The 22,082-nt window shown below is 40.9% G+C and overlaps 1 protein-coding gene across 2 annotated transcripts in view; it reads right to left on the reverse strand.

Annotated features, from left to right (window-relative positions):
• LOC123995702 (MAM domain-containing glycosylphosphatidylinositol anchor protein 2-like) overlaps positions 1-22,082 on the reverse strand; it is a 423,303-nt gene that overhangs the window by 86,638 nt on the left and 314,583 nt on the right. For both annotated transcript variants that reach the window (XM_046299372.1, XM_046299371.1), the window contains exon 12: positions 12,502-12,679. In XM_046299372.1, the coding sequence (XP_046155328.1) occupies positions 12,502-12,679 (178 nt within the window). The remainder of the gene's footprint in view (positions 1-12,501; positions 12,680-22,082) is intronic.

Raw genomic sequence — 22,082 nt, forward strand, 5'->3', positions numbered from 1 at the left:
AGTGTAGCCCACAGCCATATGACATAGCCAGATCAGGGCCTAACACAAGGACAACTCATAGTACGCTATTCTGCTCTTCTGAAATCCATATATCTTTTTCATATCATATTTCTTTAGACCTATCTAAAATAAATAATGGATTTATTGTGATGGTGTAGGCTATATTAAATTGATTTATTAGACTTTTTAAAATGTAGATGTCCCAAAGGTCTGCACCAGTGGCTTGTAGGCTATGCATGGAAGCCAGGACATGCTAAATGTATTTATGTTAATTAACGGTCAATTACCGTGAGACTGGCAGTTATTTGCTTGACAATAACCGGCTGTATTTTGTGCAAATGGGGGCTATGGTGAAACGCTTATTCCTAAAAAACTATGGAATCATCTAAAATAATTTGACATTTCATAACCATTGCAGAATATATTCCTCACCTCTTCTGGCCATGATGGGTTCATATTCCCAAAGGAGCCATACAACAAATGACCATGCGAATCTCTAATTTAATTGGACCTGGAAGCCCAGTATATAGATTTTAACAGCTAATCTTTCACATTGAAGTTGGCCTATGTATCAAGTTTTAAGTTTTTATTGTCATGTGCACAATTACAGTGAAATGCCTTTCTTGCTTGCTCTTTCCCAACAATGCAGTGATGCATATCAGTAGTACTATGAAAAATACATTAAAACATCTAACTACTGTAAGTATTGTAATTGCATCTTTTTTTGTAGCCTGCCCTACCATTTTTCAGAATTCACGGCCAGTCCATAATATTTAGGTTGGCGGGAAAGTCGATATAAAACTTTGTTAAATTCAAACATTTTGTAGATAGGTCCACAACATTTTGCTATTGTTTTCATGTTCAGAAACTGACACTGTCCTTTTCCAGAAACAGTATAAATGACTGCTAAATATGAAAAACATTCTGCCAACACAATAAATAGACCGGTAGCTTATGCAAAATATTTGACTGTATGTGTATGGAGGTGTTTTCCAGGTGGAGTTTTAATGCTCGTTCACGTACACAGTTTTACCACAGGAAACATGAGTATGTTTGACATGTGCCAAGTTTATAAATCTCAATATTCGCGTACATGCTCAGACTTATCAGAAATGGCGTGCTCAAAATGTTTGTGTGCAACGGTTATAAATGAGGCCCCAGGAGATTTCCCTGAACACGTTGGGTGATGACGAAAAACGAAGGGCCTCGTATAACTAACTATACTAGGGCCCAGCGTTTTCCCTGGTCAGGTAGTCTGGAAAAGTCATTATTCCTTGTTAAAAAAAACAAACGTATGCTTGCATTTGATTTTAATAACTATAATTATAATATTCTAGATCACTTTAATATTCTAGAGCAACACTGGTGACATCTCTATCATATCACTACAGTTACATAAACATGAGAAGATTACTGTAATATTCTAGAGATACACTGGTGACCTGTCTATCATATCACTACAGTTACATAAACATGAGAAGAATACTTTAATATTCTAGAGCAACACTGGTGACCTGTCTATCATATCACTACAGTTACATAAACATGAGAAGATTACTTTAATATTCTAGAGCAACACTGGTGACCTGTCTATCATATCACTACAGTTACATAAACATGAGAAGATTACTTTAATATTCTAGAGCAACACTGGTGACCTGTCTATCATATCACTACAGTTACATAAACATGAGAAGAATACTTTAATATTCTAGAGAAACACTGGTGACCTGTCTATCATATCACTACAGTTACATAAACATGAGAAGATTACTTTAATATTCTAGAGCAACACTGGTGACCTGTCTATCATATCACTACAGTTACATAAACATGAGAAGATTACTTTACTATTCTAGAGCAACACTGGTGACATTCCACTAAAAGATGGCTGTGCCAGTTACAGAAATATAATTCACAGAACAGGATCCAGTAGATTGTCCCTTTTATTAAAATACCTGTCAGGGTCGTTGTGCATTCTACCTGCCACTCCTCTGCCTTGCTTCATCAACATTCTTCATTGATAATTTTACGATGGTTTAGCTAGGTGGCGAACTAGCCACCTAGCTATTTGACTGTATGTGTATGGAGGTGTTTTCCCCTCAATTTAAGCCAGTTAGCCCCGCAGCTCATTTTTTTGTGGAGTAAATACAATTTAAGCTGTCAGGAAGATGTATGGGCTTTTTAATGTTAGATTCCTGTCCCCTTGAATAGATGTGCAACTTCAGCTTAACTGCAGAACTGTGTTACAGCTACCGGCAATGATTTATGGAACGCAGCAACTCATGGAAGGAATAGATTTTAATCCACTCGATTAAATTTGATTTGAAGTATTAACAAATCATTCACAAAACGAAAACATTGGTTAAGAACTGAAGGGCCAGCCACGAAGAAAGAAAAGAGAGCCATTTTTTCAGACTTATTGTTGTGAGGTGGTCCTTTAGCTATAAACACAGCTGTTTCTCAATCCATGACAAGAAAAGGAAGGAGGAGGACAGGAAATAAGAGACAGTGGAAAGAGAAGAGGAAAGAAGAGGAAAGGAGAGAAGTTGAGAAGAGATGAGGAGATGAAAGGAAGATAAGAGAGCAGAGGAGAGAAAAAGAAAAGATAGGAGAGGAATTGGGAGAGGAGAGGAGATGAGAGAACGAAAGCAAGAAGGACATTTTTGTCCTTTATGGAAAGTTTCACACATCATCTTGCAAGTGTCTAATGGATATTACTCTTCTTCTATATACTCTTTGTTGTAGTCCAAGGGTTGTTTGACCAAGGCCCTCTTTACAGCGGTTTGTTATGAAGTTATACTGTGACTGAGCATGGCTGTAGCAAGACAAGACACTTCTGCAACTTCCCCTCATGATGAAGGACAAGAGCCCCGAACCTACGCTGCCTATAGGCTACTTCTTATACAGTACACACTCAATGTACTCTTTCTACAGATAAAGGAGACACTGCAGTAACCGAATAAGCCTATTTTGTTAATAATACCGTTGTTGGCTAAATCAGGGTCACAAAGTGATTATTGGTAGTCTTAAACACATCTACTTTGAAACTAAAGTATACACATCACACACATGGTTATGGTCTTAAAACAAAGAAGACATCTGAGACGTCATAAAGTTTAAATATATTACATGTTTAATTTCCCATCCCAATATTACACTTTCCATACATCACAGAAGACTGAAATATAACAAAACTGGTTGACATAAACACCAGATGATTATTAATTATGGAATTATGATTTTATTTTTAATAATATTCCACCCTTCAGGCCACTAGAGGGCGACTTGGTCAATTGACTGCAGGACAGGACTAAACAGTCCACCCAGAGACAGGAAAACAATATTTTGTGCTGCAACTGCCAGGGTCACCCTTTCTAAAGGAACCACTTCTAGGTGAGTCACTGTGGGCGTGTCTGTTTGCCCTAACAGGTGCTGCCGGCCAATAGCAGAAGCTTGAAAATTGGTGTCTTTGTGCTTGTGTATTGAGATATCCAACAGTCAACCATGATGTATTTCCTATAACGAGGACAGACACAAATCAATTCTAACGGTACAATAACTGTTGCAGCCTTGTAGCAGTCCCACTCATTCAAACACATTGACTGGAGAGGTTGAATAGTTTAAAGCATACAGCAGGGTTCCCCAACTGGCGGCCCGCAGGTCCCCCCCCACCACAAGTTTTCTGAGCAAAATAACAATAATAATCAAATAAATGTAATGTCATTGTTGGACATAAAGCATTGTAAAAACATCAGGAAATCAGTTCCAAGTGATTTTAATGTACGATATCTGTTCCTAAGTAATGTACGATATCTGTTCCTAAGTAATGTACGATATCTGTTCCTAAGTAATGTACGATATCTGTTCCTAAGTAATGTACGATATCTGTTCCTAAGTAATGTACGATATCTGTTCCTAAGTAATGTACGATATCTGTTCCTAAGTAATGTACGATATCTGTTCCTAAGTAATGTACGATATCTGTTCCTAAGTATTCCCACACATAATAATGTACGATATCTGTTCCTATGTATTCCCACACATAATAATGTACGATATCAGTTCCTAAGTTTTCCCACACATAATAATGTACGATATCTGTTCCTATGTATTCCCACACATAATAATGTACGATATCTGTTCCTAAGTATTCCCACACATAATAATGTACGATATCTGTTCCTAAGTATTCCCACACATAATAATGTACGATATCTGTTCCTAAGTATTCCCACACATAATAATGTACGATATCTGTTCCTAAGTATTCCCACACATAATAATTTACGATATCTGTTCCTAAGTATTCCCACACATAATAATTTACAATATCTGTTCCTAAGTATTCCCACACATAATAACGTACGATATCTGTTCCTAAGTATTTCCACACATAATAATGTACGATATCTGTTCCTAAGTATTCCCACACATAATAATGTACGATATCTGTTCCTAAGTATTCCCACACATAATAATGTACGATATCTGTTCCTAAGTATTCCCACACATAATAATGTACGATATCTGTTCCTAAGTATTCCCACACATAATAATGTACGATATCTGTTCCTAAGTATTCCCACACATAATAATGTACGATATCTGTTCCTAAGTATTCCCACACATAATAATAGAAGATAATAACAATATTAGTCCATTTACAGTCTACAAATGATTTGTTATTATGTTACGGCACCCCGACCATCTGCTCAAGAAAGAAATCAGCTCACGGCTGAATCTAGTTGATGATCCCTGGCATACTGTATGCCTACAGTTTGGAGTAAAAGATTAAGGAGATGTTGCTATAGGCTCTTTTATATTTCTAAGCATATCGATGAGACTGAATCCCATGTCCAAACAGTGTAGTTCCACAGTGCAGCAGAGAAATAAAAGGCTCCACAGAGGGGAATCAACCATTCTGGTTTAGAGAATAGTTTTATGCTTTAGCCGCGGGCCTGGAAACAGATGCTGCTGATTTTTCTGACAGTTCTATTCTTTTATTCTCTAGTGAGCACTCCCAAGCCGAATCTCTCTCCTCCCTTCTTCCCTTTCCTCTCCCAATTTCTCCCTTTCTCTCTTGTTTCCCCTCCTCTATCGCTCTCTCCTCTGACTCTCCCTCTTTCCACATTTCTCTCTCTCTACCATTTTTTGAGGCCTTGCTTATGAAAATATTTCATTTGACTGATATTGTACCTGCAGCCTCTGAGTCACACAGCCTTAGTCTAAATGAACGTGTCAGTCATATCTTCAGTCACATCTTTCCCCCTCTACCCTCTCCACGACACAACCACCCACACCCACTTCATGCCAGGAAGCCATTACAAATATATTTTCATTTATACTTTGTGTAGTAATTGTGTTTTACGACCAGAGACAATAGACCGAACTTGACAGTAAGTATTGTCACAGCATGCTTAAACATCATTTGGTCTGATTGTCCAGGTGCAGTTGCAGTTACTGAACAACAAGTTATGACTGGCCCATCAAAGATATTGTGTTCACTATAGCGTACAGACGTTTGAGGTGCCTACTGAATATGTTATAGACTGGAAATTGTGTGTCAACTGTGGGCGCTAAAGAGCTCCCAGGCAAGCTGTGAAGACTTAAAACGATTCTCAATTTCTCCATTGTTCCCACACAAATGGTTCAATTAACGAAAGAAGATGAGAGATAGAGTAACAGTAAGGACTAGGCTAGAGTATATGAGTGTACTCTCTGCTTGTACGCTTGTAGGTACACTTCTAAGTACTGCCTTCTTCAAACGTGAACTTTACAGAGTCAGTAGACACTTTATTCAACCTCAATTCTCTTGAACACTATTATATACTCCAAAGTATCTGACAGGGAGACTAGATGTTTACTAGATGTGTCTGCTAGGGAGACTAGATGTTTACTAGATGTGTCTGACAGGGAGACTAGACGTGTCTGACAGGGAGACTAGATGTTTACTAGATGTGTCTGACAGGGAGACTAGATGTTTACTAGATGTGTCTGACAAGGAGACTAGATGTTTACTAGATATGTCTGCTAGGGAGACTAGATGTTTACTAGATGTGTCTGCTAGGGAGACTAGATGTTTACTAGATGTGTCTGACAGGGAGACTAGATGTGTCTGACAGGGAGACTAGATGTGTCTGACAGGGAGACTAGATGTTTACTAGATGTGTCTGACAGGGAGACTAGATGTTTACTAGATGTGTCTGACAGGGAGACTAGATGTTTACTAGATGTGTCTGCTAGGGAGACTAGATGTTTACTAGATGTGTCTGACAGGGAGACTAGATGTGTCTGACAGGGAGACTAGATGTGTCTGACAGGGAGACTAGATGTTTACTAGATGTGTCTGCTAGGGAGACTAGATGTTTACTAGATGTGTCTGACAGGGAGACTAGATGTTTACTAGATGTGTCTGACAGGGAGACTAGATGTTTACTAGATGTGTCTGACAGGGAGACTAGATGTTTACTAGATGTGTCTGCTAGGGAGACTAGATGTTTACTAGATGTGTCTGCTAGGGAGACTAGATGTTTACTAGATGTGTCTGACAGGGAGACTAGATGTGTCTGACAGGGAGACTAGATGTGTCTGACAGGGAGACTAGATGTTTACTAGATGTGTCTGCTAGGGAGACTAGATGTTTACTAGATGTGTCTGACAGGGAGACTAGATGTTTACTAGATGTGTCTGACAGGGAGACTAGATGTTTACTAGATGTGTCTGCTAGGGAGACTAGATGTTTACTAGATGTGTCTGACAGGGAGACTAGATGTTTACTAGATGTGTCTGACAGGGAGACTAGATGTGTCTGACAGGGAGACTAGATGTTTACTAGATGTATCTGACAGGGAGACTAGATGTTTACTAGATGTGTCTGACAGGGAGACTAGATGTGTCTGACAGGGAGACTAGATGTGTCTGACAGGGAGACTAGATGTGTCTGACAGGGAGACTAGATGTGTCTGACAGGGAGACTAGATGTTTACTAGATGTGTCTGACAGGGAGACTAGATGTTTACTAGATGTGTCTGACAGGGAGACTAGATGTTTACTAGATGTGTCTGCTAGGGAGACTAGGTCTCTACTAGATGTGTCTGACAGGGAGACTAGATGTTTACTAGATGTGTTTGCCAGGTAGACTAGATGTTTACTAGATGTGTCTGCTAGGGAGACTAGGTCTCTACTAGATGTGTCTGACAGGGAGACTAGATGTTTACTAGATGTGTCTGCCAGGTAGACTAGATGTTTACTAGATGTGTCTGCTAGGGAACCTAGAAGTCTACTAGATGTGTCTGCCAGGGAGCCTAGATGTTTACTAGATTTGTCTGCCAGGGAGACTAGGTCTCTACTGGATGTGTCTGCCAGGGAGACTAGATGTTTACTAGATGTGTCTGCGAGGGAGACTAGATGTTTACTAGATGTGTCTGCTAGGGAACCTAGAAGTCTACTAGATGTGTCTGCCAGGGAGCCTAGATGTTTACTAGATTTGTCTGCCAGGGAGACTAGGTCTCTACTGGATGTGTCTGCCAGGGAGACTAGGTTTCTACTAGATGTGTCTGCCAGGTAGACTAGATGTCTACTAGATGGGTTTGCCAGTGCATCTTGTTTCAAATCCACCATGTTGACTGTGATATGGAGAGCTCATCATCAGCCACACACACACTAGGGTCCGGCTAACACACACACACACACACACACACACACACACACACACACACACACACACACACACACACACACACACACACACACACACACACACACACACACACACACACACACACACACACACACACACACACACACACACACACACACACACACACACACACACACACACACACACACACACACACACAGAGAGGGAGAGAGGGAGAGAGAGACAGTGACTTCATCTTGGCAAGCTTCCATGTCCACTGGTCCGCTACTGTTTTACAAAGCAAAGCGTTTAATGGCAAGGTGCCGATAGGCCAGAACAACCCGACCGTTCATAAACCCCACAACCCACCGCTTGCTCTCCAAGATTCATATCAATCACGTTTAAAGGGTCTGGTCTTGGTGAGGGGCCATCTCTTAAAGACTGTGATGGCGTGTTCACGGCTCAAACCTGCCAACCGGAATAATCACTGTGAATTCCAGAAACACTGCTTGAATCTCGAGGACGGAAATAACTTTGGGATCACATCCCTGTGTCCTTCATTTGAAATGTTTTCTCTTTCTCTCTCTTTTTTTCATCTGTCTTTCACTCTGTTTTTCTCTCTCATTCTATCTGTGCATTACAGGCTATTACGGTGCTTCAATTTCCAGCTTGTCTCCTGCATCGAGAGAGGCAAGGAAAAGAGAGGAGAGAAGAGGACAGAAGAGGAAAAAAGAAGTGAAGAGAGGAGAGTAGAGAAGAGGAAAGAAGAGGAGAGGAGAGGACAGAAGAGGAAAAGAGAAGAGATGAGAAAAGAAGTGAGGAGAGGAGAGGACAGAAGAGGAAAAGAGAGGAGAGAAAAGGACAGAAGAGAAGTGGAGAGAAGAGGATAGAAGAGGACAAGAGGAAAGAGAAGAGAGTAGAGTAGAGGAAAGAAGAGAAGAGAGGAGAGGAGAGAAGAGGAAAAGAAAAGTGCAGGGCATGCCTCAGCCCAGTCTCTGAACGCAGTGACACAGACAGGAGAGGAATGAATCACACAACTAGCTTACCAGTGACCCCCTCACCTGTGCTAGAGGGATATAGACAGGTCACACAGCAGTGCTGAATATACTCACAGTCTGATTTAGTGAGGGTTTGATCATGCCAGGGAGACAGAATGCTCACACACTTTTGGCTAGTATTCTGACCAGGTACTGCAGTTTCTACCAGGGCGGACATGATATTGAATTATTTCAGGACAAAAGCATTGTGTAATAGAGAGTCTTTGCTATGCTGTCAATATGTGTGGGACAGGTAGGGGGCCACCTACACATTAAGTCTGTTTTGGAGGGGCTGTTGGGAAGCAAAGACTGAATTTGGATCAGCAAACAGCTGCTGACTTTGTCACAACAGTAGAATCCCAGAGTGTGTCTGTGGGAGATTGGTGACACAGCCATTCTTCATACCACAGCCAGCTTGGGACACTAAGCAGTTTTCACTAACAAACTCAGCAAACCTTCTATCCTATGCTGTTCGCCCGCAAAGGAGGATTGCTCATCCTGCCATTCTGTCAACCTAAAAAGCTGTGTAAGCCTACATCATCATCACAGAACCCAATGATGAGTTAACTTAATCTTGGTCTACAGGAAATTGATCTAATGTTGCTCCATAGTCATTATGTTACTTTCCTGCAAACTCAAAAACACTATGAAGCATATGGGCTAATTATATTTCCTATCAACTAGTGAACCTCAGGTGGTATAATAACACTGTAATTAACACTAACATAATGATGACATATCTTTTTTAATCAGATTCTTGTGCATGTCTCCTCGCTGATGACATGATGTGATGCACTAGGGCAGGGATCATTAACTAGATTCAGCCGCGGGCAAATTTGTTCTTGAGCGCATGGTCGGGAGTCCAGAACATAATTACACCTCATTTGTAGATTGCAAATTGACCGCAAGAAGCCCGAACAGATATAATTTTACTAAAACATAATCATTTGAAACCTCCCTTACAATGGTATATGATCACATGTCTCTATTATGTGTGAGAATACTTGGGAACAGATTTCCTAAATTAAAATCACTTGGCGCTGATTCCCTGATTCCCTGATTCCCTGATGTTTAACAGTCTTTTATGTCCAACAATGACAATTCAACCCCATATAATATATATTATTATTTTTTGCTCTGAAAACCTGTGGTTGGGGGGCCTCCCGAGTGGAGCAACAGTCTAAGGCACTGCATTTCAGTGCTTGAGTCGTCACTACAGACCCTGGTTTGATCCCGGGCTGTGTCGCAGCCGGCCGCGACGGTGAGACCCATGAGGCGGTGCACAATTGGCCCAGAGTCATCTGGATTAGGGGAGGGTTTGGCCGACCAGCATGGCCTTGCCCCATCGCACTCTAGCGACCCCTTGTGGCGGGCCGGGTGCATGCACACTGACACGGTTGCCAGTTGTACGGTGTTTCCTCCATGGTGCGGCTGGCTTCTGGGTTAAGTGGTAAGTGTGTCAAGAAGCAGTGCGGCTTGGCAGGGTTGTGTTTCGGAGGACGCATGGCTCTCAACCTTTGCCTCTCCCGAGTCCGTACAGGAGTTGCAGCAATGGGACAAGACTGTAACTACTAATTTGATATCACAAAATTGGGGAGAAAAAAAGTGGGGAAAATAAATCTTGGGGGGGGGGGGGGCAAATAAAACCACCTGTGGGCCAAATTCGGCCAGCTTGCCACCAGTTGGGGAACCCTGCACTAGGTACATAATATGTCATTACATCACTCAGTTTCTATATTTATTCATTTGGAGAATGCTATGCAGTATGAGAGTGATAATGACAGTAGAATGGTAATGACAACAATTTTTGAGATGCTAGTCTCACAGTCACGTGAGACATCTCTAGCATACAAACTATCCACTGGTTTGCTAGCATGTGGGCGTGTAGTAGTGGGAGCTGGTGCCGTCCCTGGCCCATTTCCAGGCCTACACTACTGTAATTAGCAATTAGTATAGTCACATGCAAACGCATGTACGCACACAGACAGACACATACATACACACGCACTCACACACACACACCAGGGAAAGGAGCTGCTCAGAGCTGCAGAAGCAGCCTCTCACAGCTCTAATGAGCCGCAGTAAAACTGAATAATTCAAAACTGCAGAAGTCGGGCAGCAGCTCATCTCAGGGTGCAGCACGCAGGCAGGCACACAGTGTGTCTGACAGCTAGAGCACAGTCAGTGTCAGAGTGCTTCTCAATCACAGGTCCTATAGCCTAGCTTAGCTAAAAGATATCTGCTAACTATAGCCTGAGCATCACTTAACCAGTAGTCATTCAGATACATATAGCATTTACTTACACGGTCTTGTCATTCTGACAAAGATTGCAGATGGGATCTTGAATTTACTGGCAGATGTTATGATGCTTTGTGTCTTATGCTCTCTGGGTTAGCATGATAGCCAAGCTAGCTCCGGTATCTCACTGTCAATAATGGGTTTGCTGTGGGTTAGCTAGCATAGCCAAGCTAGCTCCTGAAAAAGGCTACACGATTTGACCCTAATGATGATTTGAAAAACGTTGCTTGAAAGGCATGAGCTCTGCTTTGTTATGTTGTGCAGACTGTACACACTTTGTCAGTTTCTCATTCACAATTTAAGAAGTACTTGATAATGCCTCAAATTTCCTGGCGGCATCATCTTTGTGTGGCCATAATGCACCATCTTCCTGGGTGCTGCCTGCTTGGGGACGCAAGTGAGCATCCTTATCCAATTCCGAGGTGCATATTGGAGATATTGAAAGAACTGTCCACATTTATTTGACGTCAACCAACAAGATGAGTAGGCCTAACGAACAGCAAAAACACTAGCCTTTTTTATTTAACTAGGCAATTCAGTTAAGAACAAATTCATATTTATAATGACGGCCTACCGGGGTGGGTTAACTGCTTTGTTGAGGGGTAGAACGACAGATTTTTACCAGATATGGGATTCGATCCAGCAACAGGCCCAACGCTCTAACCACTAGGCTACCTGCCGCCTATGTCAATCTACTATCCCCTATAGTACAAAAGTTGACCTATTCTGTGCGAGTAAAATAAATATTCCGCAACAATTGTGGGATACTATAGATCGCAAATTAATACCACCACTAGCATCAAAAACATTTTTTTCACGCAATGAGGCTGGCGCAACAGATGAGAACGTTAACCTTGAAATGTTGGTAAACTATTAGTCTATTTCTTCACATTATAAGTGCAGCAATGTGCACACGGCAGTAGGCTAAAAGCGCAAATCATCCATTAGTGGGAAAACACCATTATGACCACAAAGGCGATTATGCATGTATTTTAAATAAAGGTACATTTTTATGGTGAAAAGGATCTTCCCCAAACTTGAAACTCACGTGCTGTTTATGTGCCAGTTAGGCTCTACACCCGCTGTAAAGCACATTCATGTGCTTCATTTTAACAACTTATTTGGCCACTTTAGTTGTGATACAAACCTTATCAAAACATTTGTCTATGTGACTATGATTCGAAAAAGTCACAAAAAAAGGCATTGTTTCTTGCCTTAAGCTGGGCATCATTCAGAAGTGATAAGTGATAATATATAATTCACAAGTGACAGGCTAATATTGTCACGGATCAGACTATTCTTGATTTAACCTAGGCCACTAATGACTATCAGCAGCATCAGAGCTTCATTACTGTGACTAAATGGTCACGTGGAATTTGACTGCCTGGAAGATTCCCAGAATCAGGAGGGAAAACAGGAATCCTCAACAAGGATTTCTGGAAAATTTGGGAATTTTCTGAAAGTTATCAGAATTGTGCAACCTTCGACATACAGTACATAGACTGAACCAATGGTCTACTCACCACTGTAGGTGATGATCCTGATCGTGGAGTCCCCCTCTCCGAAGCGTGTGATTGGGGTGAGGCGCACCTCATAGGCCTCTGGCTTGATAAGCTCTGTCAGGTTGTGTGTGATCAGCTCTCCCTTGGTGATGGTTCCTTCCACAGTGATCTCCTGCTCCCACCACCTCTGTTGTCCCATCTGGACAGGAGGACACATTACAACAGAGTTAGAATTCGTGAAACTAACACATGCATGAATTCAGGGGCATGCAGGCACGGACACACACGGACACACACGGACACACATGGACACACACGGACACACACGGACACACACGGACACACACTGACACACACGGACACACACGGACACACACGGACACACACGGACACACACGGACACACACGGACACACACGGACAGACACGGACACACACGGACACACACTGACACACACTGACACACACTGACACACACGGACACACACGGACACACACGGACACACACGGACACACACTGACACACACGGACACACACGGACACACACGGACACACACATGGGAAGTAAATAACACTATAATGAGACTCCCACATTTTGGTGTTTCAAACTAGTGTTGCCTTTGTGAATGGAGAAGAAGAGTAAGTCCTGATTGAATAATTGAATAGGAATGAGACTCATGTCATGAATGTAGTTTAGAAACCTTTACAAGACACGACAGGGGGCATGACCAGTAGTGATGCTAACCAATCTATAGTAGATTCTCAACACTTGCCTTTCCCTTCTCATCCTGATCAACATCCTCTCACCAAACATGGTCATCTTTGAAGTTTCCCTCTAATCACAGTCCACAACGTTTCTCTATCCTTCGCATCACACAGACCGGGCACGTGCCTTAAAAGAGACTCCAACTGTAAAGAGAATTTTACATCACATCTTTTTGTGTTGCTCTCCCGTGAACCTGCCTTCAGGTGATGATCTAATCTGAATCGCCATCATACGGCTCCTGCTAGTCAGACAATGGCAACGTGACTTTGAACCAGTATGGAATACAAAGAAGCAAAGAGATGGGATCCTGCATTCAATAGGAAGGTATTGAACATTAGAGAGAACAAGAGTGTGAGAGAGGGAGAGAGAGAGATATACATATATACAAGTATTTGATAAACTGCCGATTTTGCAGGTTTTCCTACTTACAAAGCATGTCGAGGTCTGTAATTTTTATAATAGGTACACTTCAACTGTGAGAGACAGAATCTAAAACAAAAATCCCGAAAATCACATTGTATGACTTTTAAGTAATTAATTTGCATTTTATTGCATGACATAAGTAAGCCTAATCTCCTTAACATCATCCCCAATATTTGGAACCAAGGACTGATCACCCGGGTCCACAAAAGTGTAGCCAAATCTGACCTCAATAACTTCCGTGGGATATGCGTCAACAGCAACCTTGGGAAAATCCTCTGCATTATCATTAACAGCAGACTTGTACATTTCCTCAGTGAAAAAAAAGTACTGAGCAAATGTCAAATTGGTTTTTACCAAATTATCGTACGACAGACCATGTATTCACCCTGCACACCCTAATTGACAAACAAACAAACCAATACAAAGGCAAACACTTATCATGCTTTGTTGATTTAAAAAAAGCTTTTGACTCAATTTGGCATGTGGGTCTGCTATACAATTTGATAGAAACCTTCAGAAAACAAACAACATTATAAACAACAAACAACAAGTGTGCAGTTAAAATTGGCAAAAAATAAACACATTTCTTACCACAGGGCTGTGGGGTGAAACAGGGATGCAACTTAAGCCCCACCCTCTGCAACATATATATCAACTAATTGGCATGGGCACTAGAACAGTCTGCAGCATCCGGCTTCACCCTACTAGAATCTGAAGTCAGATGTCTACTGTTTGCTGATGATCTGGTGCTTCTGTACCCATTCAAGGAGGGCCTACAGCAGGACCTAGATATTCTGCACAGATTCTGTCAGACCTGGGCCCTGAGAGTAAATCTCAGTAAAACAAAAATAATGGTGTTCCAAAAAAGGTCCAGTTGCCAGGACCACAAATACAAATTCCATCTAAATACCGCTGCCCTAGAGCACACAAAAAATGACACATACCTCGGCTTAAACATCCACAGGTAACTTCCACAAAGCAGTGAACAATCTGTGTCAAGGGAAGAAGGGCCTTCTATGCCATCAAAAGGAACATAAAGTTTGACATACCAATTATGATCTGGCTTAAAATACTTGAATCAGTTTTAGAACCCATTGCCCTTTATGGTTGTGAGGTCTGGGGTCCGCTCACCAACCAAGAAATCACAAAATGCGACAAACACCAAATTGAGACTGCATGCAGAATTCTGCAAAAAATCCTCTGTGTACAACGTAAAACACCAAATAATGCATGCAGAGCAGAATTAGTCTGATACCCACGACTTACCAAAATCCAGAAAAGAGCCATTAAATTCCACAACCACCCAAAAGGAAGCAATTCCCAAACATCCATAACAAAGCTATCACCTACAGAGAGGTGAACCTAAGCAAGCTGGTCCTGGGGCTCTGTTCACAAACACACATATACCCCACAGAGCCCCAGGACAGCAACACAATTAGATCCAACCAAATCATGAGAAAACAAAAAGATAATTACTTGACACATTGGAAAGAATTTACCAAAAAACAAAGAAAACTGGAATGCGTTTTGGCCCGAAAAACAGAGAGTACACAGTGGCAGAATACCTGACCACTGTGACTGATCTGAAAGAGCGAGAGGGGAAAGAGAGAAGGGAAGAGAGAGAGTGATATAAAGACTGAGCAAGGAGAGAGAGAGAGAGAGAGAGAGAGAGAGAGAGAGAGAGAGAGAGAGAGAGAGAGAGAGAGAGAGAGAGAGAGAGAGAGAGAGAGAGAGAGAGAGAGAGAGATGGAGAGACGGCGAGTGAGAGCGAAGGGGGGTGGAAGAGAGAGAGATATATATATATATAGAGAGAGAGAGATACAGAAAGTGAGAAGAGAGAGTTTTGAGTTTTTATGAAACCTTCATTTTATATTAACCAGTTGAAGCTAGGGGGGCGCTATTTCATTATTGGATAAAAAAACGTGCTCGTTTTAAGCGCAATATTTTGTCACAAAAAGATGCTCGACTATGCATATAATTGCCAGCTTTGGAAAGAAAATACTTTGACGTTTTCAAAACTGCAAAGATATTATCTGTGGGTGCCCCAGAAATTATCTTACAGGCGAAACCAAGATGCAACTTCAAACAGGAAATGAGCAGGATTTGAGGCTCGGTTTTCCATTGTCTCTTTATATGGCTGTGAAAGCGCCACGAATTAGCCTGCCCTTTCTATCGTTTCTCCAAGTTGTCTGCAGCATTGTGACGTATTTGTAGGCATATCATTGGAAGATTGGCCATAAGAGACTACATTTACCAGGGGTCCGCCCGGTGTCCTTTGTTGAAATTGTTGCGTAATCTCCAAGCTGCTCGCATTCATCCATGTGATTGAGACAGAGAGGAGACTTCCCGGAATGATATATCATGAAGAGATATGTGAAAAACACCTTGAGGATTGATTCTAAACAACGTTTACCATGTTTCAGTCGATATTATGGAGTTAATGTGGAAGAAAGTTTGGCGTTTGGATGAATGAATTTTCGTTTTTTTTTGGTAGCCAAACATGACGCAGAAAACGGACCGATTTCTCCTGCACAACTAATCTTTCAGGAAAACTGAACATTTGCTATCTAACTGAGAGTCTCCTCATTGAAAACATCCGAAGTTCTTCAAAGGTAAATTATTTATTGAATGTTTTTGCTGGTTTTTGTGAAAATGTTGCCTGCTAATGCTAACGCTAAATGCTAATGCTAAATGCTAGTTTGCTATGGTTGAGAAGCATATTTTGAAAATCTGAGATGACAGTGTTGTTAACAAAAGGCTAAGCTTGAGAGCCAATAGATTAATTTCATTTCATTTGCGATTTTCATGAATAGTTAACGTTGCGTTATGGTAATGAGTTTGAGGCTGTATTTACTATCCCGGATCCGGGATGGCACGACGCAAGAAGTTAACACAAATAATGGCACTCTGTGCATTTTCAGAAATGAAACAATAAATGTGTCATTCTTAAATTAACATAAATAACTAATAAAGAAAAAGAAAACATTTACATTAAACTTATTTCATTTGACAAAAATGGTCTCCCCTCCGGAAAACATACCGCTCCTTCGTAAGCCCACTTTTCCTCAAACAATGGGAGATCTTTTAGGGCCAAGAAGAACTCAATATCCACGTTTATTCTCGCTTTTACAAAATCGACAACATCCAGTGAAGTTGGAGCACACCATATTAAAATTACAAAATTGTAAAATTAAACATTCATGAATGTTTAATCATTCATAAATTTACATCATTTAAGAGCTTAAAAAACTTTGAATGGCACTCATAGGATTTCATTTTACACAATACATGTATGTTTTGTTCGGTAAAGTTCATATTTATATCCAAAAATCTCAGTTTACATTGGCACGTTATGTTCAGTAATGTTGTGCCTCGAAAACATCCGGAGAATTTGCAGAGAGCCACATCAATTAACATAAATACTCATCATAAACTTTGATAAACAGATACATGTGTTATGCACAGAATTAAAGATAGACTTCTCCTTAATGTCAGATTTCAAAAACACTTTATCGAAAAAGCACACCATGCAATAATCTGAGTACAGTGCTCAGACACAAAAACAAGCCATACAGATACCCGCCAAGTTGTGGAGTCAGTAAAAGTCAGAAATAGCGTTAGAAATATTCACTTACCTTTGATGATCTTCATCAGAATGCACTCCCAGGAAACCCAGTTCCACAAAAAAATGTTTGTTGTTCGATAAAGTCCATCATTTATGTCCAAATACCTCCTTTTTGTTAGCGCGTTTAGTTCACAAATCAAAACTCACGAGGCGCGGGCAAGACCAGGCAATCTGATCATGGGGGCACGTGTGATCAGCTCACGGCACTCTGCAAGACACCTGGTTGAAACAGCTCTCATTCTCTCTCCCTTCACTGTAGAAGCCTGCAATAAGGTTCTAAAGACTGTTGACATCTAGTGGAAGCCTTAGGAAGTGCAATATTACCCCATTTACACTTTATATTAGAAAGGCAATGAGTTGAAAAACTACAAACCTCAGATTTCCCACTTCCTGGTGTGATTTCTTCTCAGTAGTTTGCCTGCCATATGAGTTATGTTATACTCACAGACATCATTCATGCAGCTTTTTTTCTCTTGAGGGCCTGACTATGGCCTCGAACTCCTGTGGTCTCAGAGTGTTTTCTATCCAAATCTACTAATTATATGCACTTTCTTGCTTTTGGGCCTGAGTAGCAGGCAGTTTACTCTGGGCACCTTTTATTTCCAAGCTACTCAATACTGCCCCCCAGTCCCAAAGAAGATAACTACATCATCAGCATAGGCTGAGAGATGAATAGGATGAATATCCTCTGAAAGGTACACCCCTTCAATGCGACTTCTAATGCTATTTAGTTGTGGCTCTATAGCGATGGCATATAACATTCCCGACAATGAACACCCCTGCCTAATACCTCCACACACTTTAAAAGGAGCACTCAAGCCACAGGTAACTTTCGATACACTTTCAATGTCACCATATCTCCCCCAGAGCTGAAACTAAATGCCTCATAAGTATTGATGTTCAACTCAGTCAAATACCTTTTCCTGATCAATTGAAATTAGACCAGCATCCAACCCAATAGCCCTAGAGGTGTCCAGAAAATGAAGAATCATGGAAAAGTTATCCCCTATCTGCCTGCCGGGATCACAGTAGGACGGGTTTGTGTGTATAATTTGCCCCATCACCTCCCTCGGCCTGTTGTACAAAGCCTTGGACAGGATCTTATAATCAGTGCACAATAAGGCCACCAGCCTCAAGTTTTTCACCCCACTAGGGTCACCCTTTTTTGGCAGTAGGGTGAGGACAGCCCGCCTGCAGCTTATCGGTAGTAACCCTCCGGTCAAAATATCATTAACTACTGCTAGCCAATCCTTCACCAACATCATCATTGGGGCGGCAGCGTAGCCTAGTGGTTAGAGCATTGGACTAGTAACCCGAAGGTTGCTAGTTCAAACCCCTGAGCTGACAAGGTACAAATCTGTTGTTCTGCCCCTGAACAGGCAGTTAACCCACTATTCCTAGGCTGTCATTGAAAATAAGAATTTGTTCTTAACTGACTTGCCTAGTAAAAAATAGCCTAGTGCCCTACTATTTGCTTTTTACTGCAGTGTATATGTCCTGCAAAGACAATGGTTGTTCTAGCTCAACCTGAGCTTCTGCAGCCACTTGTGGGAGCCCTTCAAATAACTGTTGTGTCACTGTTTTATCCTCTTTGCACTCATACTTGTGTAGCTCAGCATCCATTCTTTTTCTCTAAACCAAAGAAAATTTGGATGTTGCATCCATTTCAGAGATTCCCTGAAACGTACTTCTCAACAGTGTCCCAAGTGCTCGGATACTCAGCAGGTCTGCCAATGCAGCTTTTTTTTCTCTTGAGGGCCTGAGTATGGCCTTGAACTCCTGTGGTCTCAACAAATGTCAGGAGTTCCACTATCTCAGACTCTAGGGCCTTCATTGATCTGGTGATGTCTGTGGTGACGTTCATTGTGCACTGATTAAAGAATTGCTGAATCTGGATTTTCCCTATATCCCACCAATGTTGAAGGGATACAAAACCTTCCTCTTGAGACCTCCACCTCTCCCAGAACAAACTACAACATTTCCTGAAGTCAATAACATTATATTAAAATAGGGTTTTACAGCATTACAGTTTTTCTCAATTGCTAAAACACAATTTCTGAAACCTTGCTCCATTTCCTGAAAACATTAAACACAAAACCTAATCTTCAAGCACTATAACCTCTGACTCCTCTTGCAAAATGAAACATTCGCCTCAAAACAGTTTTACCTGTGTTCAAAATCAAACACTGCTCTCAAATCATAAACAAAGTGATCAGAATAATATACACTCTCAAGCAGTCAGTAAACAATACAACGAAAAATAGAAAACACATTGTTCAAAACATACAATTCTCAGGGAGAAATACATTTTTAATCTAAAAAAATATTCATTTTTTCCCGTCATGTTCTATCATAGTAGCTCAAAATTGATCAGAAATTACTACTCTGCTTTGCTCTTTGCAATTAGTTTTTTTGTTCTTCCTCCTCCTTGTACCTCTATTTTTACAGTACTGTACCCTGCATCTCACAAACTTGTTCTTTGTCTCTGTGATACTGTAATTCTTGTTCTTTATTGATATGAACCTGCAACCAGTCAAAATCTATTGAGCAGTCAGTACTGTTAATAAATGGAAAGCACAATGTTCAGGGCCATACAATTCATCCATTGTACAGTATACAGCCTACAATGCACTGTACTACAGTATCCATTCTCAGACTTTCCCACCTTCAACAACCTGTTTGCTCTCTGAACTGGCTTATATTGGTTGTGTCGCATCATTTGAAACAGGTTAAATCCATTTTGAGTGGTTGTGTTCAATCAATGACATATGTTCTCTATTTGTATTTGATCGTTGCCACTTGTGTTTACCAGTATGGATGACATGTACATTAGAGTGCAGAAAGTGTTTTGAGAATGAGAATGTGTTTAGAGTTTTGCTGAAAAGTCTAAGTGAGATCTGCAAATTGTGTTTTACCATGTGAAATGGTTTAAGGTATTGACAACAGATTACATAATTATCTAAATGAGTCCAGGCAACTGAGAACGTTGTTCAGCCAATGGGTTTTAGTGTTTTAGCAATTGAGAAAAACTGTAATATACACGACCTCTGTTATTAAACAATGATCAGAAAATCCCACTGGGGTTATCACACTTGATTTACAGATCTGAGATTGATGCTCAAAACAATAAAATCTATCTAACCTGGCCAGAGAGATGGTGTTCTCTCTCACTTGGGCTCATGTGTACTGTCTCGTGCCTCCATGTTGACTCCTCCAAATATCACACTGTTCATGTTTCACAATAAGGCTTTATGAGGTTCTTTGTGATTTCTGTCTAAATCACTGACTGTGCAGTTAAAGTCCCCAGCAATAAATAAATAATCCTCAGTATTACATTTCTCAATGGTATTTGATAATGTCTCTAAAAAACAAACCCTCTCAACTGCCACTACTGGCATATACATCTATCAGACACATTGTGATGTTTTCATATCTGGCTCTAACTTTTAATAACCTCCCCTCAACCTCATATGATAAAGGCAAAAACCCTCTTGAGAACAGGATGTCCACACCCCAACGTTTTGAGTTTTTGTGCCAACACACCACTGCCCCCCCCCACTCCTGTTGACACGTAACTTCATTTTCCATATTACTATGCGTTTCTTGTAGAAAACTTATGTCACTTCCCTTTCCCTTTATTAACTCATACACTATGGCTCTTTTTTTTACGTCTCTCGACCCTTTTACATTTAAAACATCTTAAAACTGCTCATGGCCGAAAGAAAATGCAGAATAAGAGACAGAAAACACATTTCTTTACAGAGTTAAGGCTGCGACTGAACTCTTTCATTTCCTTTAGAATGTAAATCACTTGTCACTCCCGTGACCACTTTCTTGAGTCTAGAGATTTCAGGGCTTGTCAAACCTCCCACCGTTATTTTTGACATCAGAAATTTGCGGATTCAATAAACAATTAACATTCAGGAAAATAATCTGTTACATTATAATCCTGCATATATTTCTTCCCTTTTGTCAAATTAAAAAAATTACATACCTTCTCAATCCCATACCTCCCTTCCACCACATTTCTCTCGCTATCTTGTTGTGGCCCATCAGATGCCTCTACAACCTGTTTATCCTAAACTGATTTATAAATCTCTACCTTCCTCTTGGAATTAGAGGAACTTTGCCACCCCTTTGCCACCCCTTAAATTCTTCCTCTTACTCCTCGGTACTTTAAAAACCGCTACTTCTTTTTCCATAGTTGCACTCTCCTCTTGAACTCCCATTTCATATTCCAGCACCCCCCCAGCAACCTCAATTGCAGTCTCACCACTGTTTCCCCCTATTCTTTTTTCCTGACCTACCACAATTGCCCCCATAGCCACACTGCTTCCCTTTCCTACTTTTCCACCACATCTACCCACCTTCTCCCTTCCCCTGAACCCGGCTTAGTTTGTTCATCCCTTCTCAGTGGTGCTTTAGCTATACCAGCGCTACAGCTGCTACCGGGCTCTGCGCTCGTTCTCTGGGCAATAACATAACAAATGCCACTCTCTTCCACAACCAAAGCATTTGGTTCAGTAGAAGCGTAGAGAACATAATCAAATCCATAAATCTTAAAACTGAACGCTAACTTCAGTTCGTCAGTATCCTTCTTTAAAATCATATGAGACACGACATGTTCCAGCAAAGGAGATTTTCATCCAAAAATTACCTTCTTTTTTTTGTATTGTATTTTTTAAATATTTCTATTGTAGATATCTAACAATAATGTATTACTTTATTTGTTGGATTCATAAGAGGAAATACCAACGTCTGTGTCATGTTTGTCATTTATTATCATGT

The sequence above is a fragment of the Oncorhynchus gorbuscha genome, linkage group LG14, assembly GCF_021184085.1.
Source record: "Oncorhynchus gorbuscha isolate QuinsamMale2020 ecotype Even-year linkage group LG14, OgorEven_v1.0, whole genome shotgun sequence".
Classification (NCBI taxonomy): Eukaryota; Metazoa; Chordata; class Actinopteri; order Salmoniformes; family Salmonidae; genus Oncorhynchus; species Oncorhynchus gorbuscha.